General features: G+C 35.7%; 1 protein-coding gene and 1 pseudogene across 2 annotated transcripts in view; both read right to left on the reverse strand.

The window, feature by feature from the left end:
- Positions 1–2,035: 2,035 nt before the first annotated feature.
- Positions 2,036–25,604, reverse strand: part of ADAM9 (ADAM metallopeptidase domain 9) — a 152,047-nt gene continuing 128,478 nt past the window's right edge. Inside the window, exons 17-22 of one of the 2 annotated variants that reach the window (XM_025921371.2) lie at positions 20,993–21,073; positions 20,577–20,682; positions 12,583–12,724; positions 10,519–10,606; positions 5,159–5,226; positions 2,036–3,507 (exon numbers count right to left, since the gene is read on the reverse strand). In XM_025921371.2, coding sequence (XP_025777156.1) covers positions 3,414–3,507; positions 5,159–5,226; positions 10,519–10,606; positions 12,583–12,724; positions 20,577–20,682; positions 20,993–21,073 — 579 coding nt within the window. In that variant the 3' untranslated portion in view covers positions 2,036–3,413. Of the gene's footprint in view, positions 3,508–5,158; positions 5,227–10,518; positions 10,607–12,582; positions 12,725–20,576; positions 20,683–20,992; positions 21,074–25,604 lie in introns of those variants that run through there. The other variant, XM_086703654.1, reaches the window with a different exon arrangement.
- Positions 21,086–24,931, reverse strand: LOC147581603 (heterogeneous nuclear ribonucleoprotein A1 pseudogene; annotated as a pseudogene).

A 25,604-nucleotide genomic window follows, 5' to 3' on the forward strand; every position in this document is an offset into this window, starting at 1 on the left:
ACTGGAGATGTTGTGGGAAGGGAGATGGGCTAAATGGGTAAGGGGCACTAAGGAATCTACTCCTGAAATCATTGCTGCACTATATGCTAATTTGGATGTAAATTTAAAAATTAAATTAAAAATTTTTTAAAAAAGGAAACCATGTACGTAAAAATATATACAAAAGTAAAAGAATTTAAATGATTAAAGGTTTTTAGAAAAACTTTGTCTTTTTTTTAATGTTTATTAAAATTTTTTTATGTTTATTCATTTTTGAAAGAGAGAGAGCACAAGCAGGGATGGGTCAGAGAGAGAGGCGGACACAGAATCTGAAGCAGACTCCAGGCTCTGAGCGGTCACCACAGAGCCCAACACGGGGCTCGAACTCACAAACGATGAGATCATGACCTGAGCCGAAGCCAGACGCTCAACCAACTGAGCCACCCAGGCGCCCCTAATGTTTATTTATTTATTTTGAGAGCAAGTGAGTGAGGGAGGGAGTGGCAGAGAAAGAGGGAGAGAAAGAAAATCCCAAGCAGGCTCTGTGCTGTCAGAGCACAGCCCAATGTGGGGCTCCATCTCACAACTATCATGACCTGAGCTGAAATCAAGAGTTGGATGCTTAACCAACTGAGCCACCCAGCACCCCCTTTCAGAAAAACTTCATAAATATTAAAAAATCCAAGGAATTATCTAATTCTGGAAAAAGCTTTGAGTTACATAGTTAAAATATTACCGAGGTTTCAGTGATATGAATTACAATAGCAAAAATTGAGACAATATGAGAGAAAGACACAAACATTCTAGTCTTACATGCATTCAGAGGTTTAAACTGAAAGAATCTTCATTTGGGATTGTTTATACTTTTTTTTTTTTTTTAATGAACACATTAGGTGCACCTGGGTGGCTCAGTCTGTTAAGCATAAAACTTTGGCTCAGATCGTGATCTCGTGATTCATGGGTTTGAGCCCCACATCACAACTCAGCACTGAGGCTTCAGAGCCTGCTTGGGATTCTCTCTCTCCCTCTCTCCCTCTGCCCCTCCCCAACTTGTGCTCACTCTCTCTCCCTCTCTCCCTCAAAATAAATAAACTTGACCAAAAAAAGTAAAAATAAATGAACACATTGTTGAAGATTGTGTTTAATTCATTAATGAGGAAAGTGGTAAGGTATTACACCCAGTTCAATGGAGAATCCAAAGATCAGGAATATCGAAATAAATGTGCCAGTGGAGGCAAAATAGGGAGGGATGTCAGCTCAACCTCTCTCTGCTGCGCAGAATTTACCTTTACATCTATGGACAAGAATTATTTTACATTGCTATCAGTTATCTACAGCTTAAAGCTGTGAAATAGTTCTATAGAATCCTATAGCTAGGAAGGGTAAATTCTCTTCTAGAGTCTAGACTCCAGACAATGCATAGTTTTCCACTGAAGTGGAAACTATATGTCTATATCCTACTGTTCTTTTAAATATTTTTTTAATTTTTACTTATTTTTGAGAGACAGAGAGAGAGAGAGAGGGAAAGACAGAGAGAAAGCACAAGGCGGGGAGGGGCAGAGACACACACACACACACACACACACACACACACACACACACACACAGAATCCAAAGCAGGCTCCAGGCTATGAGCTGTCAGTACAGAGCCCAATGCAGGGCTTGAATCCACAAAGGTGAGATCATTACTTCAGCCAAAGTTGGACTCTCAACCAACTGAGACACCCAGGCACCCCATATCCTAACATTCTTTTAATGGACTACCTGGCCCCTGAGTATTCATCCACCCATGTCCTATTTGCAATTTTTAATATATACCAGATTGTTAAAACAGTGTACCATCTTCAGAGAACTGAAATATCAGTCTTCTTCAAAACTAATCTGTTTTCCTTTAATAACAAAAAAGCTACTGTGCAGAATTTAGCAGAAATCTGAAAATTAGTGACATAATATCTGTAAAAGTTTGACTAGTAGTTTTATCTAAAACTAATATGATGTTTTAATTAATAAGCTTATAAACAGCTGGGTAATTAGAAAGTTACTGGGTGACACAAAACAGAATTTCAAGTATTTTATTTATTGTAAATGTTATATTTGTATATGTATATATACACAAACCAAATTTTTTTGAAAAACTAATGAAATTCAATTAATAAACTTATTATTAAACTTTATTATGAAAGGTTATGAAAAATTTTTAAGTGTTCAAAATTTTACCATTCATATCATTTTTTTTCCAAAGTAAAAATTCATTTTTTTTACACAGCTGGAATAATAACTACTACACACCACACTTGCTTTTTTGCATTTATCTAAGAAAACCTTTTCTAACTTCTTTTCTCCAGCCTAATTTCTTTGAAAACATTAGTATCAACAGAGACATGATCCAGCACACCTTAGTAAATGTAAACATTCTAAATTATATTAATAGCAAGCTTTGAAGTTTCAGATTTTAAAGTGCTCATAAAATTCTCAAGTGGTTTTATGATATCTCAATTTGACTGAAGATATTTATAAGAGCTCCTGCTTTATTACAGCCATGTATCAACAGCATATCTGATTAGTTCTATTAAATACTCCGTACCTTAAAGTTTCATTTATTTAAAATAATGCTATTGTAAAAGAATTCCATGCTTTAACATGATTCATAATAGAAATTCTATTATTAAATTAATTTTTCTAATATTCACTATCCATAGATAAATCCATAGACTCTATTATCCTTAGAATCCATGGAATCATTTATCCATAGAATGATCATAAAAATAGAAGACAATAACTGTATGTGAATACACACATACAAACTTTTAGTATGCTTTGTACTTCCAAAATAAGATTATGATCTCTTAATTGTGGGTTTTGCCCATTCTTCTGAAGACTGAGTGTTCCTTTATTTGTGAAGTGAATGAGATAGACAAGATTATAGCATATGATGATTATTAGTCCGTGCAAGATGAAAAATATTAGATATTATTGACAGCTAATTAGTTTTCACAGGTATTAGATTATCACGTGTTCAACCAGAAACTACATTAATGACAACTAAGGTCAAAATTCAGAATTACACTTAAATGCTTATTAACAAAACTTAAACCAATACAGTTAATTTAAGAGTCATTACAATAACATGTTTAAAGTAACATAATCCACGTTCAGTACATTAACATCACGGAACGACTGAATAAAACTTATTCAGTGATGGAAATGGAAATGTTATTCTAGATTCCCTGGCTTTACTGTGTTTCATAGATTTCTCAATTGCCACTACTCGATTTCTGTTTTTCTATGTTAGTAAAGTTTGTTTCATGGTATTTTGTTGTCATTCATAGTTGCAGCAGGAAGAAAGGCTTTTCAAGAAAATATCAGGAAAAAAAAAGGATTATCTTAGTTCCCTGAAGATATCTGCAGAAGTAAAGGAAAAAAAAAAAAAAAAATCAAGTGAGGGAACTATATAAAGGAGGTGCAGGTGCAGGACGAGCAGGAATTAAATTTCCCTGAGATGATACTTTCGGTTGTGGTGGAGGTGGCCTGTAAGAGGAAAAAAGACAGTTAATCATGTGTTTCAACTACATGAAATAATACTACTTCATTACAAGCCCAATGTAACACCATCTGTAACACTGCTGACAATTCTTAAGAGTACATTATATTCTGAGATTATTATTCATCTGATATGCAATGGCTAAAGACAAAAACCAGAGCGTAAAATGGAGTAACTACCACAAAGTAATGCTATTCTATAATCAAAAACCATTGTATGAAGGTTCTGGTTTATATATTTTTAAATATAATAGCACATGAAATTGAAAAGACAAACTGCAAAACACACACGAGGTCACTAGCTCCCTGTTTACATAAATAGAGCTGAAATTCCAACTTCCTCAAAACATTACATCCACTCTGAGAATTAAACCTGCTATGACTTCTATACCTGTCCTTAACCTCTCTACCCTTCCTTACCCTCTTCATCTAATTCTAGTATTACTCTACTCCAATAACACACTACCACATTACTTGATGAATATCTGTCTCACGATTTATGTATTCTTCTCTTGATGCACAGCTGGATTTCAATGAACTCTTTATTACATAATAAAGATTATACATGAGGACACTCCCCAGTGTTGCAATTCAATTGTAATTTGAAGGACTTTTGGAGGTGGGAGGAGTAAGATGCATTTTATATACTGCAAAATATCGTAATAAATGCTCCTTCTTTCTGATTTTAAGCCCATCTATTGAGAACTGAAAGATTTTAGTTCTTGTGTTTTTCAGGTCTAGAATTTCCATATAATTCTTTTATTAAAGTTTGTAGTTCTGTGCTGAAATTCTCAATCTTGACTATTAATTCTGTGACATAATTATTACAGTTATTTTAAAGTCTGTGTCTGATAGTGCCACTCACTGGATTGCCCTCTGAGTCTGTTTCTGTGGTCTATTGCTTCTCTTGTTTTAGACACATTGTCTTTTCTTGTGTGTCTGCTTTTGTGATGAGGGGCCAAACATAAAAAAAATCATAGGAATAAAGTTGAGGATCTAGTTTACCCTTACTGCTGGGTCCCAACACAAAACCTGGGAAGTTTGCCAGGATACTTCCTCTTTGGCAGGGCTTCAGTTTTAGTCCCCTCAACCCTGTGAATTTGTTGAAAGCTCTCCTCAGTTTCCTAGTCTCTCCGTTCTCATTTTCGGAATAGGTAAATATGTCCAGGACAGTAAAGTGTTCCCCAAAAGATGGAATTATCTCCAGACTGCCTTCTTCTCCTGGGCCCCATACTTCCTCATTTCCTTGGTAGTTCTCTCATGCCTTCAAACACATATTTTATTACACACTGTCTAGCTTTTCTAGCTGTTCCTAATAGGAGGGGCTGGTCTAACCCATCTGGTTTGCCATTGCTGGGTACTTTAAAGGCCCTTGCTTCTGAAACTTACATACACCAAAGGTTGCAGCACCATTTGCTTGTCCTATTCAGACTTCTTTAAAATTTCATTTTGACACTGCACTAATATGACAAAATTTATATTTTAAGAACAAAAGTTCTTAAAAGCTTCTCTAAAAATTGGATTCGATCTAAACTGTTGATAATAAATACCTTGTGCTAAATTAAATACAAGGGGAAATATTAGACATTAACCCTGGGTTTTATTCTGCTTAAGTAATCTAAGTAAATTCACTTCAGACCTTGATGGGAACTGCTGAGGCTGCTTGGCTGCATAAGTTGGTACTGGAAATCTGTTTGCATATATAGGCTAAAAAAGGAAGAAACAGTTATTACCACAATGCACTCATTAATTTATTTTCTATACAGTTTATTTTCCATATGAAAGTAATCAATATATTTAAAATTAATGAATAGATTGGGGCACCTAGGTGGCTCAGTCAGTTAAGCATCTAACTCTTGATTTCGGCTCAGACCATGATCTCACAGATTGTGAGATAGAACCCCGCACTGGACTCTGTGCTGACAGCATGGAGCCTGCTTGGGATTCTCTCTCCCCCTCTCTCTCTGAATCCTCCCATGCACACGATCACTCTCTCTCAAAATAAATTTTAAATAAATAGATAACATTAATAAATAGATGACTTACGATGCTGACATTCAAAAATATTTTGCTTATTCAACATTTTGCCACTGAATGTGGACTACTTAATTCTTTTAAGGTTATTTTTTTTTAATTCAATAATACTAAACTATTATAATCTTGGTTTAATCAACTACATTAGTTAAAAGGTAACATGTTTCCTATTTCAATATATTTTAAATAAAAATTTCCAAAAATGTATTGCCAAACATGTGTAGTACCTAACTGGTATTGTAAATAGTCCTAATTTACAACGCTTAATTTTGGAATTCATGATATTCTTCCTTGACAAGATAGTTGAAATGAAGTTTTACAATAAAGTAAGAGTCTAAAGCAAATAAGAAAGTAAACAGATAAGCCTCAAATAAGAAAGTAAAAGTAAGAATATTTTTTACACATCACATTTACGTTAGGAAAAGTTAGGGAAGATCAGATGGAATTACTGAATCACCGATAATATGATCCTGACCAAGATGTTGTCTACTAACTGCTGTTATTTTCTAAAGCTCTATGAGTGACAAAATATGCACAGTGTTGGAGAAGACCTTGAACATTCTCTGGGTCCTGCTGTGGAACAGGTGGTCTATTTTTGGCCCCATAAAATGATTTGCTTTTATTGCGAAAATGGAGAAGGGATGCAAGAAAATGTCTCCATCCCTTTCCATTAACCCATAGAAGCAGCACTTTAAAAGGATAGTTCAACTCCACTTCTTGGAATTTATTTGACATATACTTTTACATGTATGCACAGACCTATACAGAAGGATGCTTGATGCTGCATTTTTTTATGGTAACAAGATTGGAAACAACCGGTTTTTAAATCTGTGATAAATCCATAAGATGGAATGGTATAGATATACAGTTATTAAAAACAATAGGATACAGGCTTATTACTCACCAACAGTAGACTAAAATGTTCTAAGTAGAGAACACCTAAAATGCTGGTTAAAATATTAATACGTATTTTTTAATGCTTGAGTGAATTTCTAAGGAGTAAGAAATATCTTAAAGACCAAAAACAGTAAAAGTATGAAATAGTCCAGAGGATGTAGCAGCATTGGTCCTATGAATATCTTCCATCCTTGGTGGACTACATTATATGTTTTCAAATAATACATAGATCTAGAAGACAAAACCTGGAGCCTGCGTTGGATGGAATGCTGAATCTAAGACCTAACATAAAAAGCCTAGGCCCCTGAAGGGCAATGTCCTCACTGGATTAACTCAGTGAAGAAACACCTGTCCCGAAGAACAGTGGGGGAACTGCCTAAATAGACGGTGGTGGTGGTAGAAGGGGAATAAAAGAAAATAATCTCTGTGGGTAATTTCTAAACACATACCCATCCTCACAAGGGTCTGGGGGGCAGAGTTCATAACACTTGTGCGGCCCAAAATACCAACAAAAATTTTAATTTAGAGAAGCTGAAATTGACCCCAGGCATGTGGCCAAGGGAAATATACACACTCTCTGTAGGAACTCTATAATTCAGGACTGAAATAAAATTTCATGTAAAATTCTCCCATATAAAATTCCAGAGAATATGAGTTTACAATCAGTATCACAAAGCACACTAACAAATAAGCCACTGTAAGAATCAGTAGAAATAACAAACCAAGACTGCACACATTAAAATGATCAGATAAAGCACAAAAAGTAGGTATTTTTATATGTTTAAAGAAATGAATGCTTTTAAATTTTTTTTTTTTTTTCAACGTTTATTTATTTTGGGACAGAGAGAGACAGAGCATGAACGGGGGAGGAGCAGAGAGAGAGGGAGACACAGAATCAGAAACAGGTTCCAGGCTCTGAGCCATCAGCCCAGAGCCCGATGCGGGGCTCGAACTCACGGACCGCGAGATCGTGACCTGGCTGAAGTCGGACGCTTAACCGACTGCGCCACCCAGGCGCCCCAAGAAATGAATGCTTTTAAAAAAAATGAAGCTACAAGAAACTATCACAAATAACTGGCAGATTTGAATCTAATTTATGTAACAATGTATCTAAACACAAGCAAAAGAGAAAAATGACATGGGGCAAGAGGGAAACTAAATCAGCCCAAAAAAATAGAAGAGGATTTGTGGTGTGGGAAGAAAACAGAAAAAAACAAAAACAAAAACAGGAAAATTAAAGATCATAAAGTAATATGGTAGAAAAACTACATTAATAATTGCAATTAACATAGTCTCCAGTTAAAAGACAAATATTTTGGGGGCGCCTGGGTGGCTTAGTTGATTAAGCATCTGACTTTGGCTCAGGTCATGATCTCACAATTCGTGGGTTCAGCCCCGTGTTGGGCTCTGTGCTGATGGCTCGGAGCCTGGAGCCTGCTTTCCTCTCCCTCTCCCTCTCCCTCCTCTCCCTCCCCTCCCTCTCCCTCCCCTCCCTCTCCCTCTCCCTCCTCTCCCTCTCCCTATTCTCCCTCTCCCTCCCCCTCTCTCCCTCCCCCTCCCCCTCTCTCCCTCCCCCTCACCCTCTCTCCCTCCCCCCTCCCCCCCCCTCTCCCTCTCCCTCTCTCCCTCTCTCCCTCTCCCAAAACTAAATAAACATTGGGGCGCCTGGGTGGTTCAGTCAGTTAAGCATCATACTTCAGGTCAGGTCACAATCTCAGGGTCGGTGAGTTCAAGCCCCACGTCGGGCTCTGGGCTGATGGCTCAGCCTGGAGCCTGCTTCCAATTCTGTGTCTCCCTCTCTCTCTGCCCCTCCCCCATTCATGCTCTGTCTCTCTCTGTCTCAAAAATAAATAAAGGTTAAAAAAAAAAAACTAAATAAACATTAACAAAAATTTTTTAAGACAAATATTTTAAAAAAATTTTTAAATAAAATATTGTGTTTATAAGAGACAACATTAGGACAAAAAAAATTACATGTAACAGATATAAGGTAATATGAAACAAAAATAAAAAGCTGATATTGCTGTATTCATATTTTAAAAATGGGTTTGAGAAGAGAGATGATCTTTCCCAATTTCATAAATAAGGACTCTGACTACCAACAGCTGAAAACCTTTAAAAACAGCTATCAGGAACTGCTTTAAGTACTTCTCACAATCAACATGAAAGATGTCACTGGAAGAACATGGAGAAATATTTAAATATGCCAAGGGGGGGGCAGCTGGGTGGCTCAGTTGGTTAAGCATCCGACTTCAGCTCAGGTCATGATCTTGTGGTTCGTGGGTTCAAGCCCCACATTGGGCTCTGTGCTGATAGCTCAGAACATGGAGCCTGTTTCAGATTCTGCCTCCTCCTCTCTCTCTGCCTCCTCCCTGCTCCCTCTCTCTCAAAAAATAAATAAACATCAAAAAAAAAAAAAAGGTTTTTTTTAATATGCCAAGGAAACTGAAAGCTTTCCCAAGATCAGGAATATAAGGATGCTTGCTTTTACCACTGCTATGCAACATAGTACTGGAAGATCTAGCCAGAGCAACTGGACAAGAAAACTATGGAAATAAATGACATCCAAGTCAGAAAGAAGTAAAACTACCTCTATTCACAAATAACATGATCCTATGTAACAGAAAATCCCAAAGGGTCCACAAGAAAGCTACTAAAGCTAATAAATGAATTCAGCAGAGATACAGGAAGTAACATGAACATGCAAAATCAGCAATGAAAAATCCAAAAAGGAAATTAAGAAAGCAGTTCTACTTACAATAGCATCCAAAAGAATAAAACACCTAATAATAAACTTAACCAAGAAGGTTGAAGACTTGCATACTGAAAATTACAAAACACTGCTGAAAGTAATTAAAGTAGACCTAAATAAATGCAAAGACAACTGGTGTTCATGGGTTCAAAGTCTCAACACTGTCATGATATGTCAATACAACCCAAAGTGATCTACAGATCCAACACAACACCTATCAAAATTCTGCCTTTTTTGCAGAAATGGAAAAGTACATTCCCAAATCATATGGAATCAAAGGGGCCTTAAATAACAAAAAATCTTGAAAAAGAAGAAAAAAGTTGCTGGACTCACAATTTGCAATTTCAAAACTCATAGCTCTACAATAATTAAATCATGTAGAACTGCCATAATGATGGAAATACAGTCCAAATGAATAGAACTGAGAGTATAGAAAGAAACCTATACATCTATGGCCAACTGCTTTTCCACAAGGTGCTAAATCCACTCAATGAAGAAAGAATAGTCTCTTCAACAAATAGGGCCAAGACAAATAGATTTCTACATGCAAAAGAATGACATTGAACCCTATTTCATATCATATACAAAAATTACTCAAAATGGATCAAAGACCTAATAATAAGAACTAATATCATAAGCCTCTTAAAACATACAAGTAAATATTCATGACCTTGGATTTGACAATAGATTGTTAGATATGACATCAAAACACGAGCAATAAAGGGAAAAAAAGATAAATTGCACTTCATAAAAATTAAAATCTTTTGTGCACCAAAGGATGTTATCAACAAAGTGAGAAGACAGAATGGACGAAAATATCTGCAAATCATATATCTGGTAAAGTGTTAACATCCAGAAGTTCAAAACATTTGAAGTAATATCATATATTTTTTAGGGATATATGCATATGAAAAGAAAGGATATTATCCTAGTATTCCCTAAAACACTCAGAGGAACAGTGTTTACTTTTCCATTACTGAGACAATTAAGGCCTACTGCAGAAGCTCAGCATTAGGTCTTGGCCACATGCCCTAGGGAAGCCAGGCATTAAAAAACAAAAAGATAGCAGACACAGAAAAACACAGTGACAGTATAGATCCCATGTCATTTCCCAATCTTGATTTCAGGACAAAGCATTCCTAATGTCTACATATCTTCTCCCGACTTCTCTGAGCCAGGGACCCTACCCAGAGACCACATTCTTAAATTATAAAGAAATCATCAATGCTTATTTCTATATCCATGTAACAATAATTATTTTTCATTTTTAGCAATGTGATACCATAATAAATTTTGTTTGTCTGTCTGAAACTTACAGCTTCTCTGGGAGGAGTCACTGAAGAAACAGGTCGAGGAACACTCGCTGGCTGTCTAGAAGCTTTCGCTTGATTTTTGCCATCTGATCTGAAAGAGACAATTACTTTTCAGCCAAGGTAAGATTAGAACATTTCTACATGATACGTAGAAAATGACATTGCATTTTTTCAAATATAGAATAATGATGTCTGCAGTGGTGGTAATGATGATCATGATGATAGTTAAAACTTTTATGGCACTTTTAACCGCTTTCACGTATTTTCAATCCTTATAGCACTGGAAAGTTTTGTTAACTCCACTTTACAATTAAATAAACTAAAATTCTAAGAAACTATAAAATTTGGCCAACTAGGCCAGTGTTTCCAAACTTTTCTCTTCAAGCGTTCCTAAAATCAAAAAGCAAATGCATATTCTTAGGCTGAATACACAAAATGTTAAGTAGTCACTCTAAAAATTAGGAAGTCCAAGAGGAGCAAACAAGCTGGCTGGAAAGATACCAATTAAATTTTAGACATGCTGAGGTAACAGCAAGTCAGCTTAATAGAGATGCATGGGAGAGAGCTATGATTATGGAACTAAAATTTCAGAGATGCAGACTGGAGAATTATCTATGGATTGGTCAGTTTGAGTGTGACAGGAAGTAAGAGAAAGAAAGAATAGGAGATAAATCTGTTTTAGAATACGTTAAAAATTAAAACTCACATCAGAGTACTCTATCAAAATATATTAAATAAGAAATCATTATCATGATAAACTATTTTTATTATAATAAAAACTCATTTTTAAATAATTACATTATGCTAACAATGGACTATGGATTTTGTTAATAATCTCCCATTTAATCCTCATATCAACCCTAAGAGACAGGTAATATTATCCCTATTTCAGAGGAAATAAACCAAAGTTCAGAGAGCTTTATTTATTATTCCAGTTCACAATTCTAGCATATGACAAGCTAGATGTTAGATCTGATTACAAGGCCAGTATGCTATATGTTATATTCGAACATGCTAGTATGTTCTATTCGAAAGCCAACATGTTAGAAGTGATAGTTGAGAGACAGTCGTGCAGGAGTCCAACACATAGACCAGCAATGTCAGGTGTCTGAATTATAATAGCCCTTCCTTCCATCAAAACTAATTTCTTAAAAACTCATGATTCACAAAATAGGAGTGCATGGTGATTCAGCCGGTTAAGCAACATACTTTGGTTCACTGTCATGATCTCACTGTTTGTGAGTTCGAGCCCCGCGTTGGGCTCTGTACCGACAGCTCAGAGCCTGGAACCTGCTTCAGATTCTATGTCTCCCTCTCTCTCTGCCCCTACCCCACTTATGCTCTCTCTCTCTCTCTCTCTCTCAAAAATAAACATTTAGGGGCGCCTGGGTGGCTCAGTCGGTTGGGCGGCCAACTTCGGCTCAGGTCACGATCTCGCGGTCCGTGAGTTCGAGCCCCGCGTCGGGCTCTGGGCTGATGGCTCAGAGCCTGGAGCCTGCTTCCGATTCTGTGTCTCCCTCTCTCTCTCTGCCCCTCCCCCGTTCATGCTCTGTCTCTCTCTGTCTCAAAAATAAACGTAAAAATAAATAAATAAATAAATAAATAAATAAATAAATAAACATTTAAAAAAATTATAATTCACAAAGTATGTTTTCAGTATTAAATATTCTTCCTTTATGAGAACTGATACTTGAAATATACATGGAAAAAAATTTTTGACATTTACATTTTTTATCTTTCACCCATATTTTAACATCTAATTAAGAAGCTCAAGTCAGAAGCTATAGCCCCAAATTATACGTACCCAACTATCAGAAATCAATGTCAAACAAATGAAGCCTAAGGGCCATTTTCAGTAGCATACAGGCTGGTCATTATAATCTTTTCCCTCACCATTATAAGAGGTGGCTGAATCACCACTATCCTTTAACCTCTGCTAATTATGTCAAAAAAATAGAAAGAACCCTTAGAACTCTATTTTTAAACCAACCTCTATGATATGACTGTCATCATTAATAATTACTTTAAATTCTTTATTATGAATTTAAAAGAAAAAAATTTAAGTACTCATATGTTTGTGATCTCTTCTTTCTGAAGTAGCTTTTCCATAGTTGATCTCTTTTGATGAAGACAAAAGCAGCAAACACAATAAGGGGAACAATTACAAAGAAGAATACCAGAAGTCCATCTCTCAATGCAGTACTCTTTTCTAGAGAAAAGAATTTTATATTAATGATCATTAAATTAGAAGTTAACACATATTAACTAAAACATACTAGGTGATTATAAATGTTTTACATTAATTTTCACATTGTTCAAAGTCAAACTGACAGAAACAATTCATTGAGAAGTCTTGCTTATACCTCTTCCCTAACTACTTCATCTTTGCCTTTCCATTAGATAACCACTTTCATTAGTTTCTTACAGTATTCCTTCATGCAAACATAAGCAAAAATAAAGTATGCTTTTATTGCCAACCCTTTCTTACACGAAAGGTAGCATATCATAAACACTATGGAGCACATCATTTTTTTTTTGCTTCTATGTACATCTTCCCAAACCATACAGAGGACCACCTCATTTTCTAAACAGCTATACAAAACTCCATTACAAGGATGTCCTACAGTTTATCTAGCCAGTGCCCTACCGATACTTTTATTTTTCCTATCTTTTGCTATTCTAAAAAAAATGCTATAATAAATAACCTTGTACATATATATCCTATCATATTGATACAGCCATATGTATAGAATAATTTTGCAGAAGTAGAATTGCTGTATCAGAGAGTAAAGGCATTCATCATTTTTTAAGGCACTGTTAAACTGTCCGCCACAGCGGTGGTTACAATTTAGCATGCCAGCCAGCAATATATAAGAATTCCTCATTGTATCACCCATAGAGTCAACCTTCTGCACTTTTGCCAACCTGTTAGGTGAAAAATTGTATCTTATATAATTTTAATTTACATTTTTTTTATATTATGAGGAAAACAACTGTTCATGTGTAAGGAAATACTGTATTTCTTTTTCTATCCAATCTATTTTTCTATTGGACTATTGGTTTTTTTCTTCTCAGTTTCTAAAGGTTCTTTATACATTAGGAAACTAGCTTTGTCTGTGATATGAGTTGGAAATATTTTTCCTATTTTATCATTTGTCTTAGGATCCAATGCTTTTCTCTATGCATACATTTATTGTTTTTAGGTATTTAATTTTATCAATATTATTTTTTCTGGTTTCTAGGTTGTAAGTCTTATTATAAATTTTAAAAATTCATTAATTCATATTAATTTGATATATTCCATGTTCTTTAGGAAAAGAAAAAATATACTAAATATAAACAGCAGTGGTAAACTATAAAGTTGTCTATAAAATATTAAGTTTATAAAAGTACCAAAACTTTCTGTTAAAGCTTATATGAAACTACATGAAATAGAATTCAACCCAATTAAAAATAAGAATATAAAAAATTAAAGTCAGTTTGATGTCTCATTTCATACTTACTAACGAGTAGACAGAATTTAAATTAAAGCAACCAACACTGACAAGGTTATATTGAAATTGATACCTTCATACTATCAGTGACATTAACATAAATTCATTTGGAATTGTGGTCAAGAACCATAAAAAGGATTATGTCTTCAACCTAATAAGCTCATTACTGGCAATCTATCCTTCAACTGGAAAAAATGCATAAGTATTAGTATGTTATCAGTGCATATCAAAAATTTAGAAACCTAATGTCAAATAACTAGAAAACAGCTAAGTCAAGTTATAGCACACCCACTCAATGGAATGATAAAGAGCCACTGAAGTCCATAGTTCCAACTTTCCACTTCTAGTCAAGATGGAATAACAGGGACCAGATTTATCCTGTGAGCTAAAATAACCAGAAAACCAGGCAAAATACATTAAGCAACAGTTTTCAAGACATTGGGCACATCAGGTAACAAAGAAAAGTGATCCCTGAGAGAAAACAAATAAGGTGAGCTTTGCTGCTCAGGGAAAGCTAACAGATCATAATGACAGTGAGGGAAGCTCAGTGGTCTCCTTGAATTGAGGAGATGGAGCTGGTTGTCTGAGGAGGCCAAGGCAGCTAGAGTTCATGGAGCAAAGTACTGGACAGGAGAGCTACACAGACAGAACTTAAAAGATCTGCAAAGGGCCCCTCTCAAATATTTAGTTGAGTACTGATCAATGTATGCATGTAAAGAAAACACCTGAAGCCACAGAAAGAATCCTCTAAAAGGATCAGTGGGAACAAACCACACAGGTCACATAGAATGAGGAAGAGTGCCTCTTCCTACCATTCACAGCAGAAAACTTCATCATCAATGTGGCACTGAGTGGAATAAACAGAAGGCTTTTTGCCTCAGTAATGGGACAAAATTAGCCCTAGACTAATTGCTGTTCAAGTCCTGCTTAATAGAGCTTAAAAGCAAGACCCAGAAGGATCAAACTATGTCCAAGTAACATCAGCACTCAAGAACAAAGTTCATCAATAGAAATCCCAAAATACCTAGTATCCAACAGGGCAAAATTCACAGTTACTGGCATCCAGTAAAAAAAAAAAAAAAAAAAAAAAAAAATTTACTGGGCATGCAAAGAAGAAACATATGACTCAAAATGAGGAGAAAAATCAAGAAAATGATACAGATGATAGAATTAGTAGACAAAAACACTGTAAGTTATTATAATTGTATTACAACTATATGTTCAAGAAGCTAAAGATTGAACACGCTACATAGAGATATGAAAGTAATGAAAAAAACTAGAACTTATAGAAGTAAAAACTACAATGTCTATGATAAAAACACACTGGATGGAATTAATGGCAGATCAAACATCAGAGAATAAGCATGAATTTGAAGAATAACAATAGACTATTTGAAATTAAATACAGAGAATAAGGAATTAAAAAAAAATCAAGGCAAAACAGTGAAATGTTAAAGAACTCCAAGTACCCAAATATACATGCAACTGGAGTCCTGAAGAACGGGAAGAAGAAAGACAGAAAAAAATATCTGAAGAAATAATGACCACAATCTTTCCAAATTTGAAGGAAACTATAAAAGCACAAATCCAAAAATTCCAACAAATCCCAAACACACCAAGGCACATTATAACCAAATACTAAAAACCAGAGATAAAGAGAAAATCTTACAAGCAACCAGACAGTGAAAAAGACACCTAAAAAAACAAAAGACCAAAAAAGAAAAGATGATGGCCAATTTCTCAGGAAAAGCAATGCCAAAAGACAATGGAGAAACATCTGTGAAGAAGTAGAAGAGGAAGGGAAAAACTGCCACCCTTTCATAATATAAAGTTAATAAATGTTAAGTTAATAATAACTTTACCCAGTTATTATTCAAGAAAGAAAGCAAAATAAAAACTTTTTAAGATACACAAATGCTAAAAGTATTTGTCCCTGGTAGAGCTGCATTACAAGAAATGTGAAAAGAAGTCCTTCAAGCAAAAATTGAATGATACCAGATGGAAATATAATTTTCAGAAATGAAGACCACCAGAAATGGTAATTATGTGGGTAAATATAAAGACCTTTTCTATCATTTAGGCCTCCTTAAAAGATACCCAACTGTTTAAAGCAGAAATAATAACAATGTATGGTAGGGTTTATAACATACACAAAACATGACGGCAATAGCACAAAAGCCAGGAGGAGAGAAAGGGAAGCAACGGAGTGAAGTGGAAAGTATCACATGAAGCGGGACTGTGATAGAAAAATAGCAATATGATAGACTGAAACCCAAACATCAATAATAAAATTAAATGTAGGTGGTCAATGGGGCGCCTGGGTGGCTCATTCGGTTAAGCATCCAACTTCAGCTCAGGTCGTGATCTCATGGTCTGTGGGTTCGAGCCCCGTGTTAGGGCTCTGTGCTAAGCTGCTCGGAGCCTGGAGCCCGCTTCAAATTCTGTGTCTCCCTCTCCCTCTGCCCCTCCCCTGCTCACACTGTCTCTCTCTCTCTCTCTCTCTAAAATAAATAGCATTAAAAAAATCTTTTTAATTAAAAAAAATAATAAATGTAAGTGGTCAAAACAACTCAATTGAAATGCAAAGATTGGCAGACTGACAAAAAAAAGCAAAACCAAACTATATCCTGCCTACTAGAAACCCACTTTAAATACAAAGACACAAGTAGATTGAAAATAGAATGAGAAAGGATTTCCCATGCTGATTAATCAAAAGAAATCCGGAGTAGCTATATTAATTTCTAATTACAAAGCACTGAATATTAACAGGTATAAGGAGAGCTACTTCATAATGATAAAGGGATCAGTTTGTCAACAGAACAGAGCTTCACATTACATGGAACAAAAACTGACAGAACTTCCATGACAAACAGGCAGATTCACAGTTATAATAATACCAGAGATTTCAATATTCCTCTCTCAAAATTGACAGAACAGGTATACAGAAATCGGTAAGGAGATACAAAACTTAAACATCTGTCAACTAACATGAACTAATTATTTATAAAACACTCTAACCAATGATAGCAGAATACACATTCTTTTCAAGTGTACATAAACTAATTATTAAGATAAACCACAATCTGGAACATAAAACAAGTTTTGGAAAATATACAAGTATTTGAGTCATATAAACTATGTTCCTGACTACGGTGTAATAAATGGAAAATCAATAACACTAAGGTATCTAAAAATCCCTCAGATACTTCAAAGCAAAGCATTTTTTAATAACTCATGAGTCAAAGAAAAAAAATGAAAATACATTAGAAGTTAGGTCGAGATGAATTAAAACAAAGGCACAACATATCAAAATTAGTGGGATACAAAAAAAAAAAACAGTTCTTAGAGGAAAACTGATAGCACTACAACACCTATATTAGAAAAGAAAAAAGGTTTTGGGGTGCCTGGGTGGCTCAGTTGGTTAAGCGTCCAACTTTGGCTCAAGTCAGGACCTCAGGGTTTGTGAGTTAGAGCCCCGCATCAGGCTCTCTCTGCTGTCAGTGCAAAGCCCTCTTCGGATCCTCTGTCTCCCTCTCTCTGCCCCTCCCCCGCTCTCTCACAGGAGCACTGTCTCTATGTCTCTCTCAAAAATAAATGAACATTAAAAAAAAAAAAAGCAAAGCAAAAAGGTCTCAAATCAATTACCTCATCTTTTACCTTAAGAAACTAGAAAAAGAACCACAAATGAAACCCAAAGTAAGCAGACCAAGAGAAAATATTTACAAAGGATATATGTCAGAAAGGACTTGTATCCAGAATAAGGAACTCAAGAAGACAACCTAACTAAAAACCAGACAAAAAGATTTGAACAGACACTTCACCAAAGAAGATATGTGGATGGCAAATAAGTGAACAAAAAAATGTTCATCATTAGTAATCAGAGAAATTCTATTACACTAGAAGGCTAAAATTAGCCATCTGCTAGAAGGGCTAAAATTAAAAAGACTGACCACACCAAGTGTTGGAGAGGATGTGGAGAAATTAGAGCCCTCGCATGCAGCTGGGGAGAATATAAAGTGGTACAACCACTTGGGGAAAGTTTGGCAATTCCTTAAAATGCTAAACATAAGCACACTCTATAAACAACCATTCTACTTTGTAATTACTCAAGAGAAAGCAAGCATATATTCTCACTAGGAAGATACTGGTGAACAAGGAGCTCATTCATAGTCTATCAGGGAAAAAAAAATTAGTAACTAATTACTATAGAATGTGATAGTGCTTACAATAAAAGGAGAACAAATAAAGAGAGCACATTTATTCAGATTTACACAGTCAGGGGAAACTTTCTAGAAAAAGTAAGGTATAAACTGAAGTCTGAGTAGCAATTAGCCAAGTTTCTACAATGTGACTATAATACTGTACGAAGACCAGAGGTAAAAGAGTAGCCTGTTAAAGGAAACAAAAGCAGTTACAATGTCTTTTTTTTTTTCCTTTTAGAGAGAGAGAGAGAACACATGCGAGACTGGGGGAGAGGGGCAGAGGAAAGGAGAGAGAGAATCTTTTTTTAAATATTTACTTATTTTGGGGCGCCTGGGTGGCGCAGTCGGTTAAGCGTCCGACTTCAGCCAGGTCACGATCTCGCGGTCCGTGAGTTCGAGCCCCGCGTCGGGCTCTGGGCTGACGGCTCAGAGCCTGGAGCCTGTTTCCGATTCTGTGTCTCCCTCTCTCTCTCTGCCCCTCCCCCGTTCATGTTCTGTCTCTCTCTGTCCCAAAAATAAATAATCGTTGAAAAAAAAATATTTACTTATTTTGAGAGGATCGGGAGAGCTGGAGAGAGAGAGAGAAAGAAAGAAAATCTCAAGCAGGCTCTGAGTTGTCAGCACGGAGCCCAATGCAGGGCTCAATCCTACAACCCTGGAATCATGACCTGAGCCAAAATTAGGAGTCAGACACTCAACCACTCAACCCTCAATCAACTGAGCCACCCAGCCACCACAAGAAGTTTACCATGTCTTAAGCAGAGTGAAAGGAGGGAAGAAAGTTAAGCTAGAGGCAAATCATGCAAAGCATTTAAGCCAGGTTAAGGATTTCTGGACCTCATTCTAATAGCAATGTAGAAGCACTGAATTTATTTAAGTTTATTTATTTATTTTGAGAGAGACAAAGACACAAGCAGGGGAGGGTCAGAGAGAGAGGGAGAGAGAATCCCAAGCAGGCTCTGCACTGTCAGCACAGAGCCCACGTGAGGCTCAAACTCAACCTGAGCCAAAACCAAGAGTCGGATGCATAACCGACTGAGCCGCTCAGGCACTCCAAGAAGCACTGAATTTAAAGCACAACACAGACATAATCAAAACGAATTCTTGACGAAAAACACTAAAATTCTGTAATGTAATGGAATATTTCAGTTATCAAAAAGTATGACAGGGTGCCTGGGTGGCTCAGTAGGTTGAGCATCCAACTCTTGATTTTGGCTCAGGTCATGATCCCAGGGCGTGGGATCATGCCCCACATCAGGCTCCACACTGAGCATGGAGCCTGCTTAGGATTTTCTCTCTCTCTCTCTCTCTCTCTTTCTCTATCTAGATCTCTCTCTCTCAAAAAAAAAAAAAAATTTAAATTACATTAAAAAAAGAATACAATCTTGCCATTTGCAATGACGTGGATGGAGCTAGAATGTATTATGCTAAGCGAAATGGAGAAAGACAAATACCATATGATTTCACTCATTTGTGGAGTTTAACCAACAAAACAGATGAACTTATGGGAAGGAAAAAAAAGAGACAGAGAGACAAACCATAAGAGACTTTTAAGGTGGGTGGGGAATGGGTTAAATGGGTAATGAGTATTAAGGAGGGCACTTGTTTTTGTTTTCTTTTGTGTTTAGAGAAAAAGAGAGGGCACAAGTGGGGGAGAGGGGCAGAGGGAGAGAGAGAAGAGAATCCCAAGTAGGTTCCACACTCAGCACAGAGCCCAACACAGGGCTTGATCCCACAACCCTGGGATCATGATTTGGGCCTAAATCAAGAGTCAGACAGTCAACTGACTAAGCCACCCAGGTCCCCAAAGGAGGGCACTTGTTATGATGAGCACTGAGTGTTATATGTAAGTGATGAATCACTAATCCTACTCCTAAAACCAATATTACACTGTATGCTAACTACCTAGAATTTAAATAAAAATTGGAAGGGAAAAAAAGAGTACACTTACCGTGATAGACACTGAGTGATGGACAGAATTGTTAAATCATTATATTGTACAGCTGACACTAATATAACATTGTATGTTATACTTGAATTTTAAAAAATAAATATAAATTATAAAATAAACAGCTGAAAAATAAAATAAAATAAAATTCTGTAAAGTAGTATGAAACATGGATTACAGGAAGCAAGATGGGGAAGAGGGAGCCTAGTTAAGAGGCTATCCTGTAAGTCCAGACAAGAAATTGAAGGTAATGAATAGGGATTTAAAAAAAAATGGAAACATTCATGAGAAATTTAGGAGGCAGAATCAATATATTTAATGTATAACCAATGTGGGAAATAAGGGAAAGGTACAAGGATGCCCACTTTCTGACATGGGCTACTGGACAATCACACTAATTTTCTCCTATATACTTGCCATTGTATGTAGGTCCGCTGTCCACACTTCCTCCATATCCTTTAGTCTCACAATTTGGGGGAGCCCAGCCATTATCACAGTGACAATTCTTATTGCTATTACATACCTTCAAAACAATAAAAAAAACAAACAAACAAACAAACAAAAAAAACCACTTTGGTTAATTGTGAATATTGTGAATTGGTTAATTGTGAATATCTACATCATAAACTCAAGAATGGAAACCAAGAAAAAGGATGAAATTCATGCAAATCCACAGGCACTCACTCTTTTTAAGAATGAAAAATTTGTCAGGTATCTAAATTCCCCAATATCTAAAAACCTAAAAATCTTGGGAAGTCTCGCCTAACCCTCACTGAGAAGTCTCATGATTCAGCACTAGTTTCATGAACAAACCAGAAGAGAGTGTTACCTACCCCATGTCCATGACACTTTTTCTGAATATCACAGTCATAATTCAAAACAGAAGCATTTACACACTGGAAGTTTCTACATATCTGGACAAAAAAAAAAAAAAAAAAAAGAAGAAGAAGAAGAAGAAGTAATGAATAAGGAAAAACAGAACACATTAATCAAGTGCCCAGAAAAGAAGAGCTAGGCACACACTATTTCACGGTGACTTTTTTTAAACTTTCAAGGAATAGCTAACTTGCATATTATATATTTGAAAATGTAAAAAGTAAGTGAAATTAACATAGAATTAACAATCAGAAAAGAGAAGGATGACACAAAGGCCAAAAACAATGATAAAATTATAATCCATCCTTCCATACAAATATAAATGTGAAAAGCCCAAGTAAAATATTCACAAATGGACTTTTCCAAATCAAAAGTAACCAGATAGAGTTGATACCACTCTTATAAAAAAGGCTCAATGATAGGAAATCTATTACCATAATACTTCAGATAAACTGTCATTAGTACAAGATATCAAAACAGTATTTCACAAAGTTTAAAACACAATTAAATTTTTAAAATTCTTCCAAAACAAGAATAAAAGTATACTTTGTTGATAAGACAAAACCTATCTACCAATATCATGATTAATGATGAATTAATAGACGCATTTCTATTAAAATCACTATTGAAAATAAATCATTATTATCTTATATAGTTCTAGAAATTCTACTTCACGCAATGAGATATGAAACAGAAATGAGTCCTAAATACTGAAAGAGATATAAAAAGTATTATTATATACAAAAAACATTACAGACTCAAAGGAATCAGCTAAAAACTTACTAGAAATTTTCTTGGTTTCCAGAAAAAAATTTTAATTTATTTTAATTAATTAATTTATTTTTTTTAAAAAGAGACATGTTTATTCAGCATCACGATCAGACTATTACATTTATCTATCAACAGCATGGGTGCAAAAAAAAAAAAGTCTACATTAAAACCCTTTGTTGCAATGCTTTACACTTTCCACAAAACAGAAACTAAAATAACCTGTTATGCAATTAGTCACAAATACAGTCGAGTTTTTTGCCCATACACTTGAGTATTGTCTAAAACATGTCTTCTTTGTAGCAGCTAGGCCCAGCAACCACTGTGCTTGGCTGAGTTCACAAATCTGTTGTAACCTGTAGCTTCCCTGTCACTTCTCTGGCTCTCCTCTCCTGCTAAGCTTTGTTTCCTGGCAGTAATTAAAATCTTCTGCCACTGCTATAGCTACTGTTGCTGCTGGAACCGCCATAGCCACCTTGGTTTCATGGTTTGGCAAAGTATTGGCCTCCACCACCATAGGGACCAGAGCTTCTGCCTCCAAAATTTCCTCCTTTCATGGGTCCAAAATTTGAAGATTGATTGTGGTAACTGCCAAAATCATCATAGCTTCCACCACCTCCAAAGTTGCTTCCATCATTACCAAATCCGTTATAGCCATCCCCACTGCCACCATGTCCACCACACCTCGACTGCCACCAAAGCCACCTCGCCCAATTAAGTTTCCTCCATGGCCAAAGTTGTCATTCCCACCAAAACCACCGCCACAACCACCACCGAAGTTCCCAGGACCACTTCGACCTCTTTGGCTGGAGGAAGCACTAGCCATCTCTTGCTTAGATAAAGCTTTCCTTACTTCACAGTTGTGGCCATTCACAGTACAGCATTTTTGAATGACAATCTTGTCTACAGAGTCATGGTCATCAAATGTTACAAAACAAAGCCTTTCTTTTTGCCACTGCCTTGGTCAGTCGTGGTTTCAATCACTTCAATTTTCCCATACTGTTCAAAATAATCTCTTAGATGATGTTCTTCAGTGTCTTCTTTAATGCCACCGACAAAAATCTTTTTCACAGTTAAGTGGGCACCAGGTCTTTGAAAATCTTCTCTAGAGACAGTCCTCTTTGGTTCTACAACTCTTCCATCCACCTTGTGTGGCCTTGCATTCATGGCTGCATCCACCTCTTCCACAGTGGCATAGGTGACAAACCCAAAGCCTCTGGAACGCTTGGTATTTGGATCTCTCATTACCACACAGTCCGTAAGCGTTCCCCATTGCTCAAAATGGCTCCTCAGACTCTCATCGGTTGTTTCAAAGCTCAAACTTCCAATGAAAAGCTTCCGCAGCTGTTCAGGCTCTTTGGGAGACTCTGACTTAGACATGACGGCGGTGGGAGGGCAGACTTTGACGATGCTTACTCGGGGGCATCCACGGGCAGAAAGGATTAATCCAACAAACATATCTCCAGAAAAAATTTTTTATTGAAAAGCTGTTCTTTTGGGGTAAGTTAGAAAAAAAGGCTAACTTTTCTTAAAGACTGTGGAGTGCTATTTAAAAAAATTTTTTTGGCAACCAACTACACAAAATCAGAATGTTTAAATGCTCTAATGAAATAAAGGACAATCAGAGAACAATGCAATGTCAATAGCTACCTTCATTATTCTAAAAATACATAGGTTTCAACATTATTGTAGAGTAAGAGGATCCCCAAATTGTCTAATAATTTTCAACTAATTTTTATATAAGAAGTATATTTATATGATTAGGCATTTTTAAAGTACAAAAGATTCCACAGTAATAAGTAACTCCTCACCTGTCCTCCACCCACCCATTTCTCCAAATAAAGATCTCAAAATACTTTTTTTATATATCTATAAGCTTTTGAGGAGGTATTTACCAATAACTTTCCCATTCAGCTAAAAGGAGACTTTTCTTTCAATAAATAATTTATAGTGGATGCTTGAAGCATTAAAAAGGTCATAGAAATAAGATGGAATGTGTTGACATCTGGCAGACTTACTTTAGGGAACAGAAAACTTCCAAGTTCTTAGTGGAAAAGGGTGTTCTGATTGGCATTGTTTACTTTGTGTAACGGGCAGAACCAAACTGGAAGGAAAACCCTGATAAATTGCTTGAAGGGGTGCAGTAAGCCCATCCTCTCCAACACTACCGAGCCCATACCACCAACAACAACCACAAGTAAAGGAGGGCAGATGAAGTTAACCACAGGACTCACTTACTAATGTCAGGATATGAGTTTGGAGCCAAAGCTGAACTACCTGGGATAATAAAAAAGAAGCTAGAGTTCTCTTTTCCCACTTACTGTTTAGCTCCTCCCCTAAAAAAAAATGTTGAATAAATATATAAAGAATATAGACCTGAACTAGTACCAAATTATCAGCCTGCTCAAAGTCCCCAGAGTCCAGCCTTTGGTACAGACCAGAAGGACAGGACCCAACCTATCCTATTTTATGGCTACAGAAAATGTTTGGTGTTTTGTTCCATCAGTATGTTAGTGTAGGTACACATACCAAGCATTTGCTATCCTTGTACATAAACGTTGACATACTAATACAACACAAAAAGAAAATATTTTTGAATAAAACACAAAAAGATAAAAGCCCTTAAAATACAGTAATCATCGGAATTTAAAGCCAGTATTTTTTCAACACCACCACCAACAACAACAAAATAGCGTGTGAGGGATTGGAAGTAATAGAGGTACATCAGGGAGAAATCAGCAGATATTATTTTGCTTCTTGACATCATTGGGGAAAATAAATTAATGTGTTTCTCTTGCTATTAAAAAAAAAAACTAGTATAACAGAAAGAAAAAGGTATATAACCTCCATATCAAACTCATACAAACACACAAACACTCAAACACAATTTGTGCAATACAACAAGAGAGGAAGATAAAGCAGGAAATATTAAGAAAACATTTTAAAACATTAAGATTATAGAAACAGAATGAAATATTAACAAATTAAACTGTGCCAATAAAAGTCAAGCCCAACAACACTGTAAAAATATAAAAAGAAAACATCAGAGAATTTTTATATTTTGCTGGAATACAAAAACTTTTCTAAGCATAACATGAAACCAAGGCAAAACAAACAAAACTGAAATAACTTCATTATATTTTAAAATTTCTTTGTAGCAAAAACAAATAAATCATGAGATAACTGTTAATATCCTTTATATAGGAGAAGCCCTTAAAAACGATAATAAAATAATAATAAATAATAAAATAATAATAATTAAAAAGTAATAAATAATAAAATAATCCAATAGAAAAACAGAAAGCTATAAATACTGGCTTAACAGAAAAGGATATACAGAGCTAATAAAGATATGAAAAGATGCTCAAGAAGGGAAATGCAACTAAAATAATAATGAGGCTTTTTGTCAATTAATCAAAATTAAAAAGACTGATAACATACAATATTATCAAAAATAAGACAATCTTATATATAATTAGTGGAATGTGAATTGTTACCACCTTGTTGAAAAGTAAATTGACAGTTTCTATCAAATTTTAAATGAATGTCTCCCTTAATTTAAAAATCTATTCCAGGAAATCTATCCTACAGAAGTACTCACAAAAGTAGATGAGATTAAATGTGGAAGAATGTTCAGTGCTGGTAAAGTCAACCAACTAACCAACCAACTATAGACAATACAAATTTCTGGAATGTGGTTAAGTCAATGGTATATCTATAATGGAATGAAGTAGATATCCATATATTGACATGAAGCATTGTCACTCTCCATATAATGACACTCTGCATTGTGCTGTTGAG

Source organism: Puma concolor, chromosome B1 (genome assembly GCF_028749965.1).
Source record: "Puma concolor isolate L17-30 chromosome B1, mPumCon1.1.hap2, whole genome shotgun sequence".
NCBI classification, from domain to species: Eukaryota; Metazoa; Chordata; class Mammalia; order Carnivora; family Felidae; genus Puma; species Puma concolor.